This window comes from Nomascus leucogenys, chromosome 8 (assembly GCF_006542625.1).
Source record: "Nomascus leucogenys isolate Asia chromosome 8, Asia_NLE_v1, whole genome shotgun sequence".
Lineage (NCBI taxonomy): Eukaryota > Metazoa > Chordata > Mammalia > Primates > Hylobatidae > Nomascus > Nomascus leucogenys.
Genome location: NC_044388.1, coordinates 81,146,839 through 81,169,731, shown reverse-complemented (window position 1 = coordinate 81,169,731; position 22,893 = coordinate 81,146,839). Strand labels below are relative to the sequence as shown.

The window sequence follows — 22,893 nt, the reverse complement described above, 5'->3', positions numbered from 1 at the left end:
AAAGACCAGGGTGAATGTGTTGAACGGCTGGAGAAAATATAAGAGTGGGTCGTGTGGCCGGGTGCGGTGGCTTACGCCTGTAATCCCAGTACTTTGGGAAGCCGAGGTGGGCAGATCATGAGGTCAGGAGTTCGAGACCAGCCTGGCCAACATAGTAAAACCCCATCTCTACTAAAAACACAAAATTTAGCCAGGTGGGGTGGCGGGAGCCTGTAATCTCAGTTACTTTGGGAGGCTGAGGCAGGAGAATTGCTTGAACCTGGGAGATAGAGGTTGCAGTGAGCCGAGATCGCGCCACTACACTCCAGCCTGGGTGACAGAGTAAGACTCCATCTTAGGTGGGGAAGAGTGGGTTGTGCAAGACACTGGAATCTGGCATAGGCATTTGAATTTTACTATCAGTGAAAAATTAAGAGGATAATTAAATTAAGAATTGTTGGGGCACTTGAGTTTGGTGGTGAGGTGACTAGGTCAAAACTCTTACACCCTAGCCAATCCCCTAAGCACCCCACCCCACGTTAAACCAGAGTGGCACTTTTTATTCACATATGCAATCTTATGATCTAGCCCCAAGAAACCAGAAGGCGTATTAGCCCTTCTATTATCTATTCTTATTCTGGCAGTCATCCCTGTGCTTCACACATGCAAACAACAAAGCATGACATTCCGCCCACTAAGTCAATACCTGTTCTGATTTTTAAGTCGCCAACCTATTGGCCCTTACATGAATCGGAGGACAGCCAGTTGTCGAGGTGATTCTGGCTATAACTGATCCACTGCTTTAAACTCCCTTGATATTAACGGTGTATTTCCCCCCCAAAAAGTCAAAGTTTACTTCAAAATTGTACCCAATGGGTTGAAAGCATTTAGTGTTGTACAGGGTATCTGTCAGATGCTTTCAGGCAGGTACTGAAGTTTGGAGAGCTGAGTCATAAGTAATATTATTTAAGGCCAATTATAAATCTGTCTTAAAACAAGACTTACCATAAACCATTTCTGTGTCACCCTCCCTTCAGGAAACAAGTTTCAGCCACTAAGGCCGAAGCAGAAAAGGATGGAGTGAAGGTCCCCACAACCCTGGCGGAATACTGCATCAAAACTAAAGTGCCTTCCAATGACAACAGCTCAGATTTGCTTTACGACGACTTGTATGATGACGACATTGATGATGAAGATGAGGAGGAGGAAGATGCCGACTGTTATGATGATGATGATTCTGGGAATGAGGAGTCGTGACGTGCTCCTTCAGTGCCCCTGTACTGCCCTGCCGTCTCAGGCCAAAGGGAGGGGAGCAAGTGGGGACCTGGCCATGGCCCCTCAGCAAAAACCTATTCACAGCAGGTGGGGAAACACACACAGCTCCTGCTGACTCCCCTTATGGATCTGTTTGCTCCTTTTTATGGACCTTTAATGGAGAGAGAGTAACCCTCCATAGAATGTCTGAATTCTTGCATTCTTTACCCTTCCATCACTGTATTGATTCTTTTTTAAAAAAACATCAACCCAAACTCCCGCCTCACTTCGTCTCTACAGAATGTTCACAGCAAAACACGTTTGGTCTGTTTTTAGATTCTTGAAGAATTCAATAGTCTTTCAAGATGTTTAATGTGTTTAAAGCTGGGAACCTGTTGGGAGTTCACAAGTGCTCCATATACTGGGTAGCAAAAGAAAATGGGAAAAAACCCACAAAACAAACTTAAAAAAAAAAAAAAAGCAAATTTGCCAAGGTTTAGCTGCTCATTTACATTAGTGTGTGTGCGTTCGTTCAGCCCCATGGTGGTGAATTCTGTTTCTTTCCCTTCCTAAGGCTGGGACATGGTGGGCGTCAGGGACTTTGTGCTAAGCCTGATGAAATGTGCTCCTTCAATCTCCATGAAACCATCGTAACATGGAGACCTCAACTGCTCTGAGGAGAGAAATCAGACTTTGTTTTTTGAAATCGATTGGGATCGAAAGCCTGAAATAAATATTCATACTTTACATAGAACTGAGCACTTGGTTGCTATTTATTTTAAAGGCAGGGTTATTTTTCCCCCCAGGGAGTGGGACAAGTCGGGAAGTTGGGATGAGTATGTGTGGGAGCAAAGAGTTAAAAATCACTATGCTAAGTTTGGTTGATGCTACTGGGAGGAAAAAGTTGAAACTACTGGTGACCACTGTTGGGAGAGGAAACATCTGTTTTATAGATTTAGCATGGCCTTCCCATCAAAAATACACTCTTACCATGACGTTTTGTTTTTAAGTAGCCACTTTTAATTACTCAGTATTAATCCTAGGTGCATGTGCTAAGATTTCGGTTTTCATCGAGCTGCTTATACTGATAGTGAAAAACTTGAATGTGTGTGAAACGCTTTCTTCATTGGATGTGATCTGGACTTTTTTCTCCTTTCAACATACTTAGGCTGTGGAGCGCAAGCAGAATTGTGCATAGAAATTGTGGCAAGGCTGAGGGAGTTGACTGCAGGCAGTTTTTAGGCCAGATAAGGCTAGATCTTCCTGCGATGCACTCGCTGCAGCTTTTGATTTTCCAGATCTCAATCGTGTTGCTTCAATCAATAATTGAGATCCAGCATCCTTCACCATCCAGGGGACTTCAGAACTTGAAGGTAATTTTTGGTTGTTACGGGGGTGCACCAGATCATAGGAGGGCATTATTTGGAGGAAACCGCTATAACGTAAAATCAGATTTCAGAAGGAAAATGCAGCAAGGACTGACTGTAGTCCTATTTCAGGCCCCTGGGCACTAGTGTCAACTCCTTTGGCTCATAACTCAGAACCAAAGGGCAGATTAGGGACAGGCAGGAGGGATCCTAGGATGGCCAGAGTAGGTGACACTTCCTTAGCTCCTCCTTCCATTCTGATCTCAGGGTTTTCACTCTTCAAACTCCCAAACACATGACTTCTTCCCAGCAGCCCTTCCCGGCCTCTAAAGTTTGGTCTGGTATGAGATGGGACTGTTTAACAAGCGAGGCTCTAGGGGACACTGTTGAGCCTGGTTCCAGAATCTCTGTGATCTCCACAGGGCCAGGGTTGCTACTTGCGCCCAGAATCTAGTGATTTTAGTGAGATCTGTGGAACAGAGCAGCTTTGTAATACATTGTCAAGTTACCTGATTACAAACTCATAGAAAGATGTTGGAACTACCTTTTTATTCCCCATACTTTGTAAGTAATGCTTCCAGATTAACCTGCAAATCTTGTGGAGCCAAAGCCTCTCACAGTGCTCTGATTTACCTCCCCAAAAATGCCCCCAAACCCCCATGCAAGTTTACAGCCAGTAGCTTGGTCTTACTCTCTTGGAGCCCTAAAATTAAGCCTTTCATTCCCCTTACTGCTAAAGCATCTCACTCCCAGGGCAGCCCCAGCACCCTGGCATTGCGTGAGGTGCTCTGCTGCACAGCTCTGTTCCATCAGGCCCTATTGGCCTCTGTTACACATTGACTCAGGAAGCCAGAGCGCCAAGTGGAGGTTGTACCTTTCAGCCCTTTGGGGTGTTAAATGTCAAGGGCTGGGTTTGCCTCTGATGAGTACAATCAATCAGTTCCAGAAGACTGGGTAAGTCTCTTGCTAGCAGGTGGACATTCTGGTATTTTAGACTGACTTAACGAAACCCAGAGGCTGGTTCCAGAGCTGTGTCCCTGAGAATACATCTCTGTGGAAAATACTTGAGTTTGTAATTTTTTTTCCCTTTCTGGGAGTGGAGGTCTCAGGCTCAATCCGGAACCATGTACGTACAGTTTTGCTTATTATTTGGTGTGACATGAACTCAAAATCCTGCATTTTTAGGTTCCTTTTAATTCTAATTGAGGCCTCACTAGATGCTCTTCAGTTCTGTGTATTTTGAGGCTGGGTGGATAAAGTATATGATTCCGCTGTTGCTTCTTTCAGTCTTCCCCCCTTCTCCTTTTATCATTCCAGAGTTAGTCATTTTCTATTAATCAAACTTTTTTGTAGAACCTTCTTTCCTTTACCCTGGCAAATTGCTTCTTTACTTGCTGGTTTCCTTAAGTTTGGGGCACATATTGTAAGAAACTGATTGGAAGGGGAAATGTGCAGCTCTCCACTGAAAAGAAACTCTCCACCCCTCCCATCCTGATAAACAAGGTTTACATTTACAATTAAAAGGATTCAGAGATGCAATTTTCAACTATTCTGAAACCAGCAGGACACACCTGACTTTAATAGTTTTAGCTGAAATTGTAGATGTTTTTCTTCAGTTTAACTTATGAGAAAAGATTATCTGATGCATTTTGTGTTGACTTCCCCTTTAGTGGTTTATTTTGTCTTTTTCTGCCCATCTGTCTACTAATAAAATGTGAAATAAAATATCTGTATTGCTACTTCCCCATGAAATGACCCTCTTCTTTTTTTACCTTATGTTAAAGAAAACTAAAAGGTGGTCTCAATATCACTGTTAAGCTTGCAGATTACGCTAGGGCTCAGCCGAAAAATTAGACAAAAACCAAAACTGGGGAATCTGCCTTTCTAACTCACCTCCCTGGTGTATCCCCAATCCCTTCAAGCTCCTTATAGACGTGGCCATTTGTTAAACTTGATTCTGAAAATGGGAGCTGATAGGAGTAGGTCAGTGAGGGATTGCGGGGTGCTCTGCTGCTTTCCTTAGGCAAACATTTTCACTGTCATTTGTTTTCCTAACTTACTGCTGCTAATAGCAGGGATCAGGCAGACCACCCTATTTAATAAAAGTCCTAATTTTACTTGTAGACACTTACCTTTTTTCTAGATAAGGTCCTAAGCTGTGAGTTAATAGTATCAGTCCCATCTGATGACAGGACCATTGCTCTCAACTGTAGAGGCCAAAAGCAGACAAAGTAGATTGTGACCCTAGGCTGGTTCTGACATTATTTAACCTGATCTGAAGCAGTGATTTAGGAGTGAAGAGAGAGGCTGTAGCACCTTGGGCAACACTTCTAGGCCCTGAGCTTCCTGCCTGCTGGATTGGAGCACAGTTGTGGTTGGCCAACAGGACATCTGCCTCCTTCCTATGGCCCTTGGCTACTCCCTGGCTTCTGACCTGACACAAGGTGAATGGTTGGTTGGGCTTTCTTGGAGCAGATATGTAGCCCCGGATCCACCAGCCTACCTCGTGACACCCCAAAACTCACTAGTCACGTGTTCTACCATAGCTTTTGACTGCCAATCAAGATTATGTTCAGTTGATGACAAGCAAAAGACAGGTATACCTGTTCATACTTACTCTCCCTTAAGGCCTAGAACCCTGCTCTCAGTTCTTGGCTTTGCTTCAGATTGTAAAAGTCCACTGAGGTTTGGAAAAGAAATTACCCTGCCCTGGTGTTCCAGTGGACAGGGCTCTGTGGGACACTGCCCTATCCCTAAGTCTCTTAAGGAGCTATAAGAAAAGCCAGGTTAACTTTGATCAACATGGCCTGGGCCCTGTAAGGAGGTTTAGCTGTCCTTACAGCCATTGTGATTTGGGCCAAGAGGGTCCAGTAAAAAGGAAAACCATTTCAAGCCTTTGTAGCCTGTGTCAGAAGACTATGACCATGTGGGGTTTCCTTTAGCCCTGTGAAGTCCAGGGCTTCTGCCCTGAGCTGCCCTTCAGTCACACCACACACAGACCGTGCATGCTCTCAGAACTTTATTAGGTGGGGATTCGGCAAGAGAAAACCCCTGAAACAGTTGCCCACCTGGTTCAAGACAACTAGAATGGAAATGTGTTGCTTGGAGATACTTTTGATTTTTAAAGGGGAGCTGACTGGCTGAACAACTCAGATTATTATTTTTTTTTTCATGGTCAGCCAGTCTCTAGTAAGTCTCTAGGGACATGACCAGACCAGAAGCCCCTGTTCTATATGAAGACAAACAGGTGCCCGTATTTGTGTTGAGTGGAGGGATATTGCTGCTATTCCCAGATCAAGATTTGGTGGAAGGAGACCATGACAGATGACAAAAGGAACAGTTTCTCAAAAACAGAGGTATAAAGTAATTACACAGGAAAGAAAACAATTTCTAAAGGAGTGAGACAAGTCGTGATTCTTCATTGGTACCTGACCCCTATACCCGAACAGCCTTGAACCAGCCCTTCCAGAGACTTCCCCTAGTGGCCCACTGGGCAGTGCAGGCTGTGAAGAAGACCTGAAGGCAGAATGGGGGGGGGGGGGGGGCGGGGGGTGCTTATTTTGCTACAGTGGAGAAGGGGCTTGAATGGGGAGAGCAGACCTGGCTAACATCTGCCGCTGTCCCCCAACTCCCCCCCCTCCCAACTTCTATCACATTTACAAATACATACATAAATACATTACATACAATAGCCAGTCTGGGAGGCAGACTCCCCACAGAGGCATGGCTGACACATGTCTCGGGAATTCTAGGAAAGGGCACTGGCCTCCCAAATATGTGCTCGTGTGTTCTCTCCTGCCCAGGATAAGCCTTGCCCCAGCCCACCCCTCTCTTCCGGGTTTAGTTTGTCCAGTATGGAGAGTTGCCGTAGGCAGGTTTGGAGGCTTGAGACTTGGGCTGCAGGGAGCTGGGCTGGCTGCGCTGACCCGAGCCACTCTGAAGAAGAGGAGAAGGGAAGGCTGTCAAGGCTGGAGCAGAACCCCTGGCCCACAGCAGGGTGGCTGCCTCCATCACTGTGCTCACCTGGGCATCCTGCGGAAGGTGGTGGTGCAGCAGCTGTGAGTGGGGCTGCTGGTGGGCTGGCAAGATGTGCAGGAATGGTGGGGGCGCATAGCCAGGGGCCGCTCCCGGGGCCAGGGGCCCAGTGGAGCCCAAGGCCGAGGGCAGGCTGAAAGGTGGAGGAGTCCCTGCATGAAATCCCTGCTTGTCAAAAGTCTGCAGGGCAAAGAAGACAGTGGTGAAGGTCAGGTTGGACCGTAACCTCCCAAAAACCTATACACCCAACCCACCTTTGTCCCTCACCTGTGTCTTATTGTAGACAGAACCAGTCATATCAGGTAGACCGGTGGTGCTTGAAGACACTGATACTCCTAGGAGGAAAAGCAGTTGTTCCCCACAGCAGTTGTTCCCAGCTCCAGGCTCCCCACCTCCAGGGTCACTCAGGGGTTGCCCTGCGTGAGAGGGGATCAGGCAGGAGCCTACCACTCCAGGCCTTATCCTGGAAAGGAGAGGTAAACACTACCTTTGCCAGGCCCAGAACCTGCAGACTTGTTTGGTGCCTGCGATGATCCAGCATAGCCACCTTTGGAGTAGTCTCCTGCTGCTGTCCCCTGGGTCAGGTCGTCATAACCTAGCGTGGCAGGGTACAAGAGGCAAGTGTGAGCCAGGCAAGACTCTCTGACCCCGTGTGTCTCTGTCTGGGGAGTACCCCTCACCTGTACTGTAGCCATGCTGGCCATAACCACTGGCCTGCTGGAAGGGAGGTGTGGGAGTGCTGAGGTTCACCCCGTGTTGCTTGGCTGAGGCTGGAGGGACCTGGGGGGGCAAGCAGATGAGGTATTAGTGTAGGAAGAGGCAAGCTGAGGCTGGTCAGGTACCCCTGCCAGAGCCTAAGGCAGCAGGTGACATACCCACAACCACAGGGGACCTGTGTTTTCATTAGTGCAACACATACTGGATCTAAACACAGCAGGGGAAAAGTGACCTTGTCCCCAGCCTGAACAGTTCCTGAAGACCAGATAAGAGGGAGTGGAATCATGACCCTCCCTCCCTGCTGGAAGATAGGTCCCAGGTTTCCACCTGCCAGCAACTCAAGGCCAGGAGACACAGTCACACCCGCTGAAATACTCACAAACATGGTGGGGCCATACTGGAAGGCACTGGGCACGCCTGTGTAGTAGGGAAGACCAGTGTAGCTATAGCCAGGTGGCAGTGCAGGGTTCAGGAAGGGCTGCTGGGCTGTGTGGTGGGTCTGTGATTGGCTCTGCTGTGGCTGAGCTGGTGTGGTAGGGGGTGCAGGGGATGCAGAGTCCCCACGGCCAAACTTTGTGACATCACCTAGGAAAGAGCACTGACTCCAGCCACTGCCCTTCCACCAACCAGAGAAAGGCCCAGCTGGCTTCTGCAAACAGGAACAGGTCTGGCTGCCAGCTCAGCACAGGCTGCCAAGAGGCCTCTCTCAGCTTTGCTGTTGCTGCTTCCCAGCTCCTGGAGTTCGCGCTAGGCCAGCTGCGGGCTACTCCTCATCCATTGAGCAAACTCACCTGGATATGGATTATTAGCCAGGCTCCCATCTCGGCTGGCAAGCGCTGTGGGTGCAGCAAAGGGAATTCCATAGTAGTCCTAGGAGAGACCAGGGAGGCTCGATCAGCGACTGGCCCTGCTTGACTCCCAGGGGAGCAGAACCAACACATGGAAGTGGTGACGCCACACTCCTGAAATAGACTGCATGCCTGAAAGCCAGCAGTCCCAGGGAACGCCAAGTAAATGGTGCCCCGCGGAAGAGTGTGCAACTAGGCGGCCTGCCTAACACATGAGCGCACAGACCGGCCAACCCTGCAGCTTCACCAGGCAGAGCTGCTGGAGACCAAGCCTCACACATCCATTTGACACCACAGGCAGATGCTTGTGTGAATGCCTCGGGCTAAACCAACTTCGCTGGCTTTTCTGTGTGAGAGACTACAGAGCAGCTAGGAAAGCTGACTAAACAGAGCAGACCCGAAAAAGGAGGCAACAGAAGTACAGGGGCCTGAAAGGTTTAAGGGGGGACAGGGAGCAGTGCCAGGTAGGCACAGGAATAAGCAGGACCCCAGGTGAAGCCCAGAACTGGCCTGTCACCACCTACACTGCTCTCGAAACACTGACATGGCCTAGGACAAGCTTGTCCAACCCACGGCCCACGACAACTTTGAATGTGGCCCAACACAAATTCGTCTTTCTTAAAACATGAAATTTGTTTGCAACTTTTTTAAGCTCATCAGCTATCTTTAATGTTACTGTATTTTATGTGTGGCCCAAGACAATTCTTCTTTCAATGTGGCCCATGGAAGCCAAAACATTGGACACCCCTGGCCTAGGACTTGGGGGAAGTATGGCAGATACAACAAAGCGTGGAGACAGAGACGGCAAAACACAGTGGAGCTTCGTGGAGGAGGGGAGGTCTGACCTGACCCTCACTCACCATCCAGGGCCTCGCACTCCTGGACACACCTGGCCCCTGAGGAAAGGCAAAGCCCTTGGGCTGTGCCCGATCCCAGAAAGGAGCCATCCTGGCTGGGAATGGCACTCACACCCTCCAGGAAACCTCCTGGAAACCCACAGCAGCCTAGAACCCCGGGGGGAGGCAGAGCTGGGAACACACAGAGCTGCACAACTGAGGACCGGAGCAGAGAAAGCCCAGAAGGGGGGGGCACTTTCACAGAACACGAGAAATCTCCAGGCGGGAACTAGGCTCACAAGCAGCATAGGTGAACAAACAACCCGAGGGATAGAAAGAGCAACGTATCTCAAAAGGTGGGCTCCAGAGGGTCTTTTCTCTAAGGCACCAAGTGATAAAAGCCAAAAGAGTGCTGTGAATAAGTGTGGAGACCACGGAGAGCCCCTGAAGCAGAACGAATCCCGGGGCTCAGCACCACCTCCCGCACTTTGGGCCTTTGGCCGGCAGATTAAAGGGCTGCTGGTTTGCACAGTGGGGAGAAGCCGCTCGGCTCCCAGGCTAGGCCTCTGCTTCTGGAAATACGGCCAGCCAGTGGAAAGGGCTACTCTTCTGAAACAAGAGCAGCTCCGTCAGCTCTTTGTGGTGCGGCAGAGAAGGGGGCAACACCAATGGGGAAGAAGGCAGCACTGCACAAGGGAGAAAGCCTCTTCCTCCAGGAACAGGAAAGACTGTATCTAGCAGAGGTGGTGTCCAAACTGCTTGCAACTCTCTGACAAGTGCCCTGGGAAATGGCAGAGCAAGAAGACAGTGTCTCCCAGGAGAAAGTCCTGCCCATGGGCAGGGCAAGGAGCGGGCCTATTCCCCTCTGTCCCCATGGTTCTGTTCATGTGGCTATCCCAGGGAAGGCCCACACTGCATTCTGGCACCAACGGTCAGAAGAAAGAGGCAACCCTGGTCTCAGAGTAAGGCTGCAACCACCAGGGACGTCCCAGGGCAGGCATTCTCACAAATCTAGATGGGAGGCCAGACCCAGAAGAGACCTTAAAGACCATCAGCTCAAGCCACTCACTCAGCTGATTGCAGAAGAGCAGTCACTGGCCACCTCAGACCAAAGACACTATATGGTACTCTGAGGAAGAGGAAGACAGTATAAAACTCCAGGGCCAAGTAAGCAACGTCCATGTCTTGTGTCATATGGTTTTTCTTTTTAAAAAAGAGAGAAAACAAGATGGAGGAGGAAAGATAAGGACCAACATTTAACAGGGGGCATGGCCTACCAGGGCCCCAGGTCCCAAAGGCCTTCATGTTTCCCAGGGATAAGCACTGGACACTCTGTGCCAAAGCCATGGTCACGCCTGGCACAACCGCCAGATGAAAACAGCTTTCTCAGTAGTGGTGCTGAGAGGTTCCTCAGGCAGAGGATCCTAAGGGCCACAGAGTGTGGCAGCCAAGACCGTAAGAGGGGGGACATGTAAAAGATTCTGAACCCTCTGCTCCGACCAGTCCATACCCTACTCACCACTGGCAGCCGTGACTGCAGCATCTGGAGCTCGTCATAGCCATAGATCTGTGTGAGAACCAGAAGGTATATTTTAGGAACCACATACCACCCCCTGGGAAGCCCAGGTCCATCTAGGAGTCAAAACAAGGTTAGGGGGCTGTAACACACCCAGGAATGGGATCTGGATCAGCTGTTATGGGAACAGATCCTGCCTTCACAGAGTCTAGATGGAAGAAGACCACCAGGGCTCAGCAGGGCAGAGACGGGGGGGCTCAGGGATGGAAGGGCAGCTCGATGTGGGCAACCTGGGCCCAATGCCAGGTTCCTGCCAGGTGTCAGCCCCTGAGGCCAGGGGAGTGGGGCAGGCCAGGAGTTCCGCCATACACTCACCGGGTAGGCAGGAAGCAGTCCTCCGGGACCTACGAGGTACTGGTTGTGCAGCAGGGGAGGCACCCCCTGAGGCAAGTTTGGGGGTGCTTTGCCTGTATAAAGGGAAAAATCAAGTGGTCACCACAAAGAGAGAGAGTCCTCAGCTGCTTCAGGAGGAGGCACAGTCACTGAGCTACCCCAGATGGGTTCAAAGAAGGGCAGTGGCCGAACGCGGCAGAGGGTCATTCTACAAATCAGTGAAGGGGAGACAGAAAGCCCGGCCACCACACTGAGGTTGTTTCAATGTCAGAGAGTTCTGGGCCCAGACAAAAGCAGCCCCTTTCCCCCAATCCCTAAGGTCCCACTGCACTGAGCAAAGAGAAATATAAAAAGAATCTGCCTCCTCCAAAGAGGTCAAGGAAGCCATGCAGTGCCAGGAGAGGGACAGGCTGAGTTCAAAGTCGGTTTTAGCAGTGACCATCAAATCATAGTCTGCTGGGCCTACAGACAGCCTAGGTCTGCAGTCGTGGAGCCCACAATAAGTCATCCCTGGCCCCCCCAAGTCACAATGTCAACTCGGCTCCAGGAAAGAACAAAGAGGAAAGATTGAAAAGCTAGAAGCATGCAGAGGCCAGGAATCCTGCCAGGAAGAATTCATCCCCATCAGGGGTAGGGAGATCGGGCCTCAAGGTCAATGGAACACACAGCACACTCAGCGGGCCTGAGACTCTCCTGACACCTGCACTGCCTTCCTGGGACGCCAAGGAGGCACCTTTGAGGGGCTCAAGGGTGGGCAGGAAAGGCCTCTGGAGCACATACCTGAGGTCACCAAGGGCGCGGCCCTGCTACTGCTGCTGGATGCACTCGCGGGGGTCCCACCCAGACAGAGGCTGTTCGCGGTGTTCATGCTACTGGACAGGCTGACGCCTGAGGATGCGGAACTTGAGACGGAGGTCGCTGCCATGGAGAAGGTGGCTGAGGACTGGTGGGAAGAGGCACTCTCCACACTGGCATGCTGGCAAAAGAAAAGCCAGGACACATGGATCTGGAGGCAGAGGAGGAGGGTGCTGGGGAGAGCCTGGCCTGGCGCTTGGGCCCAGTCTCAAGGCTGAGCAGGCAGGCGATGATGTAACCACCCAGGCTCCCTTAAGGTGAGAGGCTCTGTGCTCAGTGCTCACCGCGGCCCCTCACATAGCAGCTAGTTCCAGCCATCAGGATACAATACATAAACTGAACATCAAAACTATTAACATTAAGCTTTAATGACCACGACTCTCTGTAAAAATCCTTCAAGTTGTTCATGCATTGGCATCCAAAATGAGGGCATAGAAATCCCAAGATAACTTCGGATCATAAATGAACACAGACTGTCTGAATATGGGACGAGTACCTACCTCAAAGCAAAGCAAACAGTCTGAGAAGAGGCGAGCACAGGCCACAGGAAGCCCAGCGCAAGTCTCAATCTTTTGGAGATTTCCCTTCTATTGGGATTCTCAGCCACTGTGGTCTGGAAACAACAGGAGGCTGAGAGAGGCCTTTGCTCCAAAACCTGGTGACACGTTTCAGTCCACCAATGCCTCACCAGTGCCCACCTAAAAGGGCATGGCCTGCCACTATGCCTGTTTGACAAGGTACCCCTGGGAAGAAAGAGTGAACCAGCAGATGTTCCATCAGCCCCAAGTCCCAGAAGCCCAATCCTAGCAACAGGGTCCTATGAAGAACTTCAATCTCCGAGCAGGAAGGTGGGAGAGGCACACCTAGGTGGACAAAGCAAGTCCCAAAAAGGGAGGAAAAGCTCTGTAAGAGGGAGACCAGTCTCCAAACCAGGGCATAGAAAGCAGCATATAAACTCATAGAAGAAAAGCCAAAGAACAGGAAGGGCCCAGGAGAAGGACCCAACCTGCCTCCACAGACTAACTCTCCGCCGCCATCCCATGCCCATAGGTCACTACCCGCCTGGGCACTGGCTTTAAGGAGCTAACATCCAGAACAGATTCATCAAGGTAAAGACAGTCAGAAACATGGTTTCCTGGGGCTCCAAGGCATCTTGTTCCTTCAGCACAGATGGGCAGGACAAGGCTGGAGAGAGCCCCACCAGGAGCAGGGCAAAGGATGCACTGGCCTGCCCACCATCTAGGTTCTCGCTAAGGAGCCAGACTCCCCACCAACCGCCACAGAAATCTGGAACAGCTCTGACCAATGCTCGCAAGTGTACTTTTCTCCCTTAGCTGCCCGACGGGGTTCCTGTCTCTGGCCCTCATCTTCCAAAACTGGGAGGACATCAACCTGCTAGATTAAAAGGTCAACACTAATTTTCAAGGTCTCGCTCAGTCCATCCAATGGGGCCTATGCAGTCAACTCCCCAGGACGGGCCCAGAGAAGTAAAGGCAGGAGAAGATGCTGAGATTTCCTTTATGTATTGATGGAGAGTGGTAAAGATCTAACTACAAGAAAATGCAAGAAAATACAGATCTATGTAAAACAAAATCATAAACAGCAAACTTAGGGAAAAATACCTGTACTTCCCATCACAAAGGGCTCCCTAATATAGAAATAGAGACCAAAGACCTGAAAAAAAAGGAACCAAGAATATAAATAGCTCACATAGGCCGGGCACGGTGGCTCACGCCTATAATCCCAGCACTTTGGGAGGCCGAGGCAGGTGGATCACCTGAGGTCAGGAGTTTGAGACCAGCCTGGTCAACATGGTGAAACCCTGCCTCTATTAAAATAATATTAGCCGGGCCTGGTGGCGTGTGCCTGTAATCCCAGCTACTAGGGAGGCTGAGGCAGGAGAATTGCTTCAACTCGGGAGGTGGAGGTTGCGCTAAGCCGAGATCGTGCCATTGCACTCCAGCCTGGGCCACAAGAGTAAAACTCCATCTCAGAAAAATAATAAATAAATAAATAAAATAAAAATAAAAAACTCACATAAAGGAAATCAAATGGTTTTCAAATATATATAAAAAAAGGATGTACAACCTCATTAAAAACTAGACTGATGGGCCATTTTTCTGCGAACATATTAAGAAAATACAAATGTTTAATAACACCATTTTGAAGACACAATGGTGTAATAGGATATTTCATTCACTGCCAGTGGGAGGTAAACAGGGTCGAATCACTATGCAGGGCAATCTGGAAATGTGTATAAAATCACAAATGCCTTGCTGTTCCATATCACAGACTGACCCACTACATATAGCTATACACATGAAACAACGTATGTAGGTTATCAAATGCAACATTCTCTGTGGTATCAAAACTGAAAACAACCCTAAATGGACAGCTGCTTAAATAACCTTAAATAACATCATAAAGCAGAACTGTGGGGAAAAAACAACAACAACAACAAAAAAACCCTTAAGTTTCAACATGGAAACATCAAGATACACTTGTGGGGATACACAAGTGGGGAAAAAAAAGTTGAAGGACACTGTACATAAAATACTCTCATTTATGTAACAAGAGAAAAAGAATAAAAAGGGCAGATGATGGCCGGGCACGGTGGCTCACGCCTATAATCCCACCACTTTGGGAGGCCGAGGCGGGTGGATTACGAAGTCAGGAGTTTGAGACCAGCCTGACCAACATAGTGAAATCCCGTCTCTACTAAAAATACAAGAATTATCCAGGCGTGGTGGTATGCGCCTGTAACCCCAGCTACTCAGGAGACTGAGGCAGGAGGATCGCTTGAACCCAGGAAGTGGAGGTTGCAGTGAGCTGAGATTGCACCACTGCACTCCAGCCTGGTGACAGAGTGAGACTGCATCTCAAAAAAAAAAAAAAAAAAAAAAGCAGATGATAATGGGGAAATGACTATGTATGCACTGCGTGTTTTGACTTTTATTTATTAAAAGGATGGAGAAAATGGAAGGGTAGAGCCAAGCAGACGAGAGACAGAAAAACTTTTCATTGTCTATCTTTCCGTAACTTTTCAGATGAAATATTATGAACAAACAGTTGACCCCTGAACAACACAGGCTTGAAGTGCATGGGTCCACCTACAGGCAGATTTCTTTTTCACCCCGATGCACTCATGCGTAATTTGAAAACACCCATATTTGGAAGGCTGACTTTTCCTATAGGTAGGTTCCACAGGGGCAACTGTGGGACTTGAGAATGTGCAGATTTTGGTGTATGCAGTGGTCCTGGAATGAATCCCCTGCATATATGCAGGGACAATTGTATTAGCAATGTCACAGTTCTGTCATGCTGACAAAGTATGGGACCCACTGGATGAGACGATTCTGGCTGTGGCAGGTTGGAATACATGATCTGGAGTTTTTTTTGAGGAGATGGAGAGTGCAGCTCCCCATGAGTGCAGGAGCACTGGGCTTCCAGGCAGCAGTGGCACGGTCACAGAGGACAGCTCCATGGCACTCCTGCTGAGGTCAGCTCACCGCTCCCATGAGCCACAGAGGGCAGGGGCAAGGGAACAGGCAGAGGTGTCCACACTATGCTCTACTTTAAAAGTGGCAGTTTGTGTGTTTTATGATAAAAGATTCTGTGTAAGGTTTGACTTGGAACACTAGAGTGTGAAAGCCACAGCATTAGCCGGATCCAGAGGAAAGGACAGGACGTCCTTTTTCCACCACCTCACGCTGCTGGTGAGCTGCTGCCTTCTTCAGAGGACACGAAGTTCATCAGTTTCCTGCCTCCTCCATTCGTCTGCACCCTAATCCTTCCTCCAAGCCTGCGGAACTGCCTACTCCAACCTCACCCAACACCTCCTGTTGTCCAGGAGCATGCACATTTTGTTAATCCAGGCACCTTTCTATCCTCCAGCCTCTCCTAAGTTTTCATTGCATGCCCTCTACAATCCGCCTCCTCCTCTCCATCTCACTACCATTCACTCAGCAACCCACCACAATCTGGCTGACTCCTACCACTTAAAACCATGCTCACAGCTCCACGACCCACTGAGCCACACCTCAATAACCATAATCAAGGGCTACTCTTTGGCATATAAGGACACTTCCCAGCTGGCGCACCCACTCCAGCCCTCCTGCCTGGCTTCTCGGCAGTGCATGTTTGCTTCCACTCCTGCCCTCCACCCTCTAGACTCCCTTCTCCAACATCGACCTTCTCACAATCTCTGCCTCTGAGTCAGGAAAGAAGGCACGAGGAAAGATCAAACAGCAAATTCCTGGGAGCAAGGTCACCACCTGACACTCCTGGCAATGACAGATAAGGTTCTGGAGCAACGATTCTTCCCAGGCGCTACAAACTTAGAAAGCAAGATGACCCCAGATGGTGCCCAGGAAATCAGAAGCTCGAACCAGATCACGCCATCAAGACATTTCAGCCAAGCAACTCTGGATTATCGGATACTAAAAATCAGACTGAAGCCCCAGCTGCATGTGACTAAGCTCCAGGCTCCCCAAGCATGGCGGAGTTAGAGGAAGCCGCGCAGACACTTACTGTGTGTGACGTGCTCGAGGAGAGGGCTGCATGTGCAGAGGAGAGGCTGCTCTGGTGGCTGGAGAGCGAACTAGAAGAAAAAACAGAGTGCCGTATGTCCACCTGAACAAGTGACTCCAGATGAACAAGACCCACGTGGGTCAGTGAGCTAGATTCAAACTTGTCCCTAGTCCCTAGCAAAGGACCAGCTTCAGACCCATCCTCATTCCTTATCCCCACAGAGCCCAGTGATGGGGTCCTGGTGGACGGGAATGACTTGCCATGAGGTCTGGGAAACTCCAGAGCCAGCTTCCCTCAACATCCATTTGCTCCTCAGATGCGAAAAGTGAAGACAGAGTTGCACTAAGAACACGGTCACCCTTGACAACCCCATTCAATCTGTGAATGAGGGATCAAAGTTCCTATGCTCAACTCCACATGCCAATTCCCATCAAATCCACTTTTGCTCCTAGCTAAAGAGTGATGGAGAACACTCCTCAGAAGACACAGGTAGCAACGCCACCCATTTTCCTACACCTTGTTCTAGTAACATCTTTTCTTCAGCCATGTAAAGTTCAAGTCAGACATCTGCTCAGAAATCCATCATTCTCATTCCACCTCAGTGACATGGGCCCAGCGGTGCCCAGAGAGGCTAGGCTCAGGCACCCTCTGGAGGGTGAAGACAGGTAGGAGGGAGCTGCTGGCCTCACCCTACTCCCAGGGGACCCAGTGCTCTGTGCCAGCAGAGGCGGTACAAGCAGGCAAGGTGGTTTTAAGGCACAACCTGGCCAAAACCTAAGCTACAGTCGTAATGCAAAAGCCCAGGACATCACGTCAGAGACAACAAGTGTGCTCTGTTCATGGAAGCAACCTTCTACATGAGCTCTAGGACTTTGCCCCAAGGTACTTCTCACTTTGGGCCCACACCTTCCCCATACCTGCTAAGCTGAGAGAGAGGGCTGCTGGTCAGGTCGCCTGTGTGCTGGGATGTGGACGGCAAAAGTGCAGTGCAGGAGGTGGTGCTGGGCAGGGAGCTTACAGACGGGAGGGCAGAGGGAGGGCCTGTTGTCTTTGGAGCTGGAACAGATGAAGTAGCTGTAAGAAGCAGATCTGTTTATTTCTAAAACCAATCCTAAGTACCTGAAAACATGCTCAATATCTTGTGACACGTCAGCCTCAGTTGAGACGTCCATAGTTACATTCCCCAGGAAAATGCCAAGCATGTCGCCAGATAGCCCCTTGTCTGTCAAACAACACTATCAAAGGACACACCATGGTCAGCTGTTCAAGATGCAGCAAAGAATAGGAAATGACACCTTTATAACCCAATCTATCCTATATGGGGACATACCTTTTCCACCTAAAGGAACCTAAGCTGTAGATGCATCCAGAAAGAAAAACAGGTGCTGAGCCTAATATGTAAAATTATAATGTGAGGCAAACTCCTCAAAGGGCACAGCAAGGGGGAGTAATAGGCTGACAGGCAAGACCACCTACACGTGTTTCCGCCAAGTCAGGCTGACTCTACCAATGCTCACGGCCAACGTAAGGTAGATTGGGGTTGATGCATATGTTGTGGAGAGACACGGACACCTAACATCTGCAGTCCAACTGTCCAACACCTACTTCCAAATGCACAGTGAGCATTTCCTTGGTATGTGCTTGAATAGATGAATCTCAGAGCACAAAAATGAGCTTTGTAGGCTTCAGAAAGGACATGGAGACACTCAGTCCTAGCTGTGGAAAGACTCAGTCTCAGTGCTGTCCACACACACAACTCAGATATGTGCTTGGAAATAAAACATCATTGTCTTTTCCAGTTAGGAAAGAGGAGCAACCTTGACCCTTCGAAACCCAGGGAAGGCACTTGAGTGTCTAAAGGAAGGGCAGGTCAAAACCAAACACAAGCAATGAAAGGGCCAACTTATACCTAGGTCAGTTCTTACAGAGGCCTTCTTTTTATTGGCAGTCTATTCCATATATAAACCTTGTTCATAGATAAACTGTATAAAGACACCATAGATATACCTCACCTAAAACTAAGACCCCAAAAAGTACCGCCCTGGGCCTTGTATTATGATGCTAACAGCTTCACAGGAAGCCTCTCTCAAACAAACAAACAAAATGGGGAGGGAAGGGGAGGAGGAAGTGAGGGAGAAGAGAGTATGGGAAATGAAAAGTAGGTTAATGTACACTGCCTCCCAGATGCTTTAGTTCTGGACCCATGCCTAGACAAAAGAAACCTGCCATTACCACTGCTAGAGTAAAAAGTTCCTCTGTCATCCAACAAGCTCAGAACGACCAACGAATCTCCAAACAGCCTTGGCAGCCCAACAATACCAATGTCAAACCAAAATCCTGGGGCTCCAAATCTGTCATTACAGTTTCAACTGAGGCTCATCTCGGTCTGCTTAAGTTCAATATCCGCACTCCCAGGAAATCCTATTTAAAGAGAGTCTTTCTGGCTTCCCCACCCATTTGCCTTCCTGAATAAAGAAAGCAAACTACTATAAACAATCACAGACAAGCTGGCCAACTACAGAAAAGAAGCAATTAACGGATTTGCCTGCACTATCTTTGGTAATCACTGAGCTGTTGGAAGGGGGGTCTCATTTTCTCCCAAATGTCCACAGTGAACATTTATCTCTCTAGGCAACAGTCCTTCAGGTCCTAAAGACAATGAGCCTATCTTTCCTGAATAAGAACAGTAAATTTTTGCTTTAGAAGTAGATTTTTTTTTTTTTTTTGAGACGGAGTCTCACTTTGTAGCCCAAGCTGGCTCAAGCAATTCTTGTGCCTCAGCCTCCCAAGTAGAGAGGATTACAGGCACACGCCACCACACCCGGCTAATTTTTCGTATTTTAGTAGAGACAGAGTTTCACCATGTTGCTCAGGGTGGTCTCAAACTCTTGAGCTTGGGCAATCTGCCCGCCTTGGCCCCCCAAAGCACTGGGATTATGGGCATAAGCCACCCTGCCTGGCCCAAGCATCTTTAAAATGCATACTGTATGCTGCACTTGTGGTGCAGTCTGATTAGGGCAGAAGAATATGAGACCATTACCTCCTTCTTGCTGTGGCTAAGACATTTCTAATAACACCATAGCCAATACCTGGTCCAAAAAAAAAGCAAAAGGGCTGCTTTTTAACGAACGAGCCATTGACCAACTGGTGTTTTCCACATCATGTGAGCTATCCTCTTCCTCTGTTTGGTTGGCACCAGCCATGACAAGAGTAGCTTGCTGCTATACTTACTGTCTAGTGTCTGCTGACTTCGACCACCACCATGTCCATTCTATAAAGAAGAGAAGAGAACATAAACTTACAAAATGAAATCATTACCTGAGTGGCTTTTTATACTTTCTATAACATGTAGCTTAATCAAGAAACAATGATCTCTTTTATTCTATTTTTTAATAAAGGGAAGGTAAACAACAAACTCTCATGCAAGAACAAAAATGTTTAAAAAAATTTTTTTTCACCTCCCCAGGTTCAGGTGATCCTCCCCCTTAGCCTGCGTAGGGGCTGAGGCTACAGGTGCATCCTACCATGCCTAGCTAATTCTTGTATTTTTTGTAGAGATGGGGTTTTGCCATGTTGACCAGGATGGTCTCCAACTCCTGGGCTCAAGCAATACTCCTGCCTTGGCCTCCAAAAGCACAGGATTACAGGCATGAGCTACCACACCCAGACCCAAATAATTTTTTTTTTAAAGGTAACTTTTTGAGATGGTGTCTTGCTCTGTCACCCAGGCTGGAGTGCAATGGCGCATCTTAGATCACTGCAAACTCCGTCTCCCAGGTTCAAGTGATTCTCCTGCCTCAGCCTCCCAAGTAGCTGGGATTACAGGCGTGCACCACTACACCAGGCTAATTTTTGTATTTTTAGTAGAGATGGGATTTCACCATGTTGGCCAGGCTGGTCTCAAACTCCTGACTTCAAGTGATCTGCCCACCTCAGCCTCCCAAAATATTGGGATTACAGGTGTGAGCCACCATGCGAGCTGAGATTGCGCCACTGTACTCCAGCATGGGCAACAGAGCGACACTCCATCTCAAAAAACAAAACAAAACAAACAAATAAATAAAGGAGACAATACCACTATAGATCTCAGAAACATTAAAAGGACAGGAAAGAAATACATTGAAGTTTTATACCAGTAAATTAACAACTTAGATGAAATGGACAATTCCTTGACATACACAAATAACAAAAGAAACTGAAGCATAGTGGTTCACACCTGTAATCCCAGCTACTCAGAACACTGAAACAGGAGAAGTGCTTGAGCCCAGGAGTTCATGACTACCCTGGGCACTGTAGCAAAACTCCAGCTCAAAAAAAAAAAAAAAAAAAAAAAAAAAAAAAGTCTGAATAGCCCTGTATCAATTGAACGAATTGAATTTACAATTACAAAACTCCTTGCAAAGAAAACTTCTGGCCCACACAGCTATACTGGTGAATGCTACTAAAAATTTAAGGTAGGAAAGAGAACAATCCAACACAAACTCTTTCTAAAAAATAAAGTGAGACTGGTGGTGATTAAAAAAAAAAAAAGTGAAAATTATATTGCATGGTAACACATCAAGAACTAATATCTAAAACCAGGATGAAAAATCAACAAGTAGCAATATACAGAGGGAAAAGTCTAACAAAGGTTCAATTTAACTGTGTCTGGGTGTAAATAAGTAAAATTATCTCGCCTGCAGTTGAGAATACATAGTATCAAGTTGACAGCGGATGCAGTGGCTCACACCTGTAGTCCCAGCACTTTGGGAGGCCAAGGCGGACGTTATCACTTGAGGTCAGGAAATCGAGACCAGCCTAGCCAACATCGTGAAACCCCACCTATACTAAAAATACAAAAATTAGCTATGTGGGGTGATACACACCTGTAGTTCTAGCTACTCGGGAGGCTGAGGAAAGAGAATCATTTGAACCTGGGAGGAAGAGGTAGCAGTGAGCCAAGATCGCACCACTGCACTGGGTGACAGAGCCAGACTCTGTCTCCAAAAAAAAAAAAAAAAAATTAAGCTGGGCACAATGGCTCATGCCTGTAATCCTGCCACATTGGGCAGCTGTGGTGGGTTGATCACCTGAGGTCAGGAGTTCAAGACCAGCCTGGCAAACATGGTGAAACCCCGTCTCTACTAAAAAAAATACAAAAAAAAAAAAAAAAAAATTAGCCAGGTATGGTGGTGGGCGGCTGTAATCCCAGCTACTCAGGAGGCTGAGGCAGGAGAATCACGTGAACCCAGGAGGCAGAGGTTGCAGTGAGCCAGGACCATGGCACTCCAGCCTGGGCAACAACAGCAAACCTCCCTCTCAAAAAATATATACATGTATTTACACACACTACATTGGCAGGTGTACAGTTGTTTTGGGTTTTTGTTTTGTTTTGAGACAGTGTCTGGCTCTGTCACCCAGGCAGGTGTGCAGTGGCATGATCTCAGCTCACTACAACCTCCGCTTCCTGGTTCAAGCCATCCTCCCGCCTCAGCCTCCCGAGTAGCTGGGACTACAGGTGTGTACCATCACACCTAATTATTATTATTATTTTTTGTAGAGGCAGGGTCTCATCATGTTGTCCAGTCTGGTTGTGAAATCCTGGGCTCAAGTGATCCACCTGCCTCAGTCTCCCAAATTGCCAGGACCACAGGCTCGCACCACCACGCCCAGCCACTTTTTGTATTTTTTGTAGAGACAGTTTTTTGTCATGTTGCTTAGGCTGGTCTCGAACTCCTGACCTCAAGCAATCCACCTGCCTCCACCTCTCAAAGTGCTGGGATTCCAGGCATAAGTCACCATGCCCAGCCCAACATGGTTGTTTAGATTATGTAAGAAATGTTATATGATGAGCTTCTCAAAAACTTCTGTTGAAACAAAAACAGCTTGTCATTGGCCAGGCGTGGTGGCTCACGCCTGTAATCCCAACACTTTGGGAGGCCAAGGCAGGCAGATCACCTGAGGTCAGAAGTTCAAGACCAGCCTGGGCAACATGGTGAAACCCTGTCTCTACTAAAAATACAAAAATTAGCCAGCATGGTGATGGGTGCCTGTAATCCCAGCTACTCGGGAGGCTGAGGCAGGAGAATCGCTTGAACCCAGGAGGCAGAGGTTGGAGTGAGCCAAGATCACGCCATTGCACTCCAGCCTGGGCAACAGAGCAAGACTCCATCTCAAAAAAAAAAAAAAAAAAAAAAAAAAAAGCTTGTCATTGAAATTTCCATAGTTCACATGGTTTTTCTTGTTTTAGTGCCCATCTGTCAGGATATAGACTCTAACTTATTTCTGTCAAAGTGTCTCTGAGAAGGTAATTTTAATCTGTGGATATTCCAGGCTGTGGAAGGGGAAGAGAAGAAGGAAGGGAGGATGATCCATCCAAGACAGACAAGGCACACAAATATTTTTCTAAATGTTTAGTTGAAGGGAATGATGAAAAAGACAAAACATGGAAAGCTCCATTTTACTCAGCTAATATGTTCCAAGATTCTATTCCTGTTTGTGATTTTATGTCTCATTAGAGGTAGAGTGGCATAATCTCAGAAAACATAGCTTAAAAACATTATCTGATTTCCTATGTCTCTTTT

General features: G+C 48.1%; 2 protein-coding genes and 1 non-coding gene across 10 annotated transcripts in view; 1 reads left to right on the top strand and 2 right to left on the bottom strand.

The window, feature by feature from the left end:
• UBE2R2 (ubiquitin conjugating enzyme E2 R2) overlaps positions 1-4,347 on the top strand; it is a 108,925-nt gene extending 104,578 nt beyond the window's left edge. The window contains exon 4 of one of the 2 annotated variants that reach the window (XM_030817576.1): positions 1,017-4,347. In XM_030817576.1, coding sequence (XP_030673436.1) covers positions 1,017-1,236 — 220 coding nt within the window. In that variant the 3' untranslated portion in view covers positions 1,237-4,347. The remainder of the gene's footprint in view (positions 1-1,016) is intronic. The other variant, XM_030817575.1, reaches the window with a different exon arrangement.
• Positions 4,348-5,604: 1,257 nt separating this feature from the next.
• The window catches only part of UBAP2 (ubiquitin associated protein 2), a 128,313-nt gene continuing 111,024 nt past the window's right edge, over positions 5,605-22,893 (bottom strand). For 3 of the 7 annotated variants that reach the window (XM_030817572.1, XM_003263414.2, XM_030817573.1), the window contains 13 exons: positions 19,562-19,601; positions 17,248-17,386; positions 16,331-16,400; positions 11,726-11,921; positions 10,928-11,019; positions 10,556-10,603; positions 8,144-8,222; positions 7,732-7,937; positions 7,316-7,415; positions 7,123-7,230; positions 6,903-6,970; positions 6,624-6,815; positions 5,945-6,536 (listed from right to left, as the gene is read on the bottom strand). In XM_030817572.1, the coding sequence (XP_030673432.1) occupies positions 6,441-6,536; positions 6,624-6,815; positions 6,903-6,970; positions 7,123-7,230; positions 7,316-7,415; positions 7,732-7,937; positions 8,144-8,222; positions 10,556-10,603; positions 10,928-11,019; positions 11,726-11,921; positions 16,331-16,400; positions 17,248-17,386; positions 19,562-19,601 (1,434 nt within the window). In that variant the 3' untranslated portion in view covers positions 5,945-6,440. Of the gene's footprint in view, positions 6,537-6,623; positions 6,816-6,902; positions 6,971-7,122; positions 7,231-7,315; positions 7,416-7,731; positions 7,938-8,143; positions 8,223-10,555; positions 10,604-10,927; positions 11,020-11,725; positions 11,922-16,330; positions 16,401-17,247; positions 17,405-19,561; positions 19,602-22,893 lie in introns of those variants that run through there. The other 4 variants (XM_030817571.1, XM_030817570.1, XM_030817569.1 and 1 more) reach the window with 3 other exon arrangements.
• Positions 18,049-18,129, bottom strand: LOC115836520. The gene has a single exon (XR_004031592.1). It is a non-coding gene; the product is annotated as a small nucleolar RNA SNORD121A (small nucleolar RNA).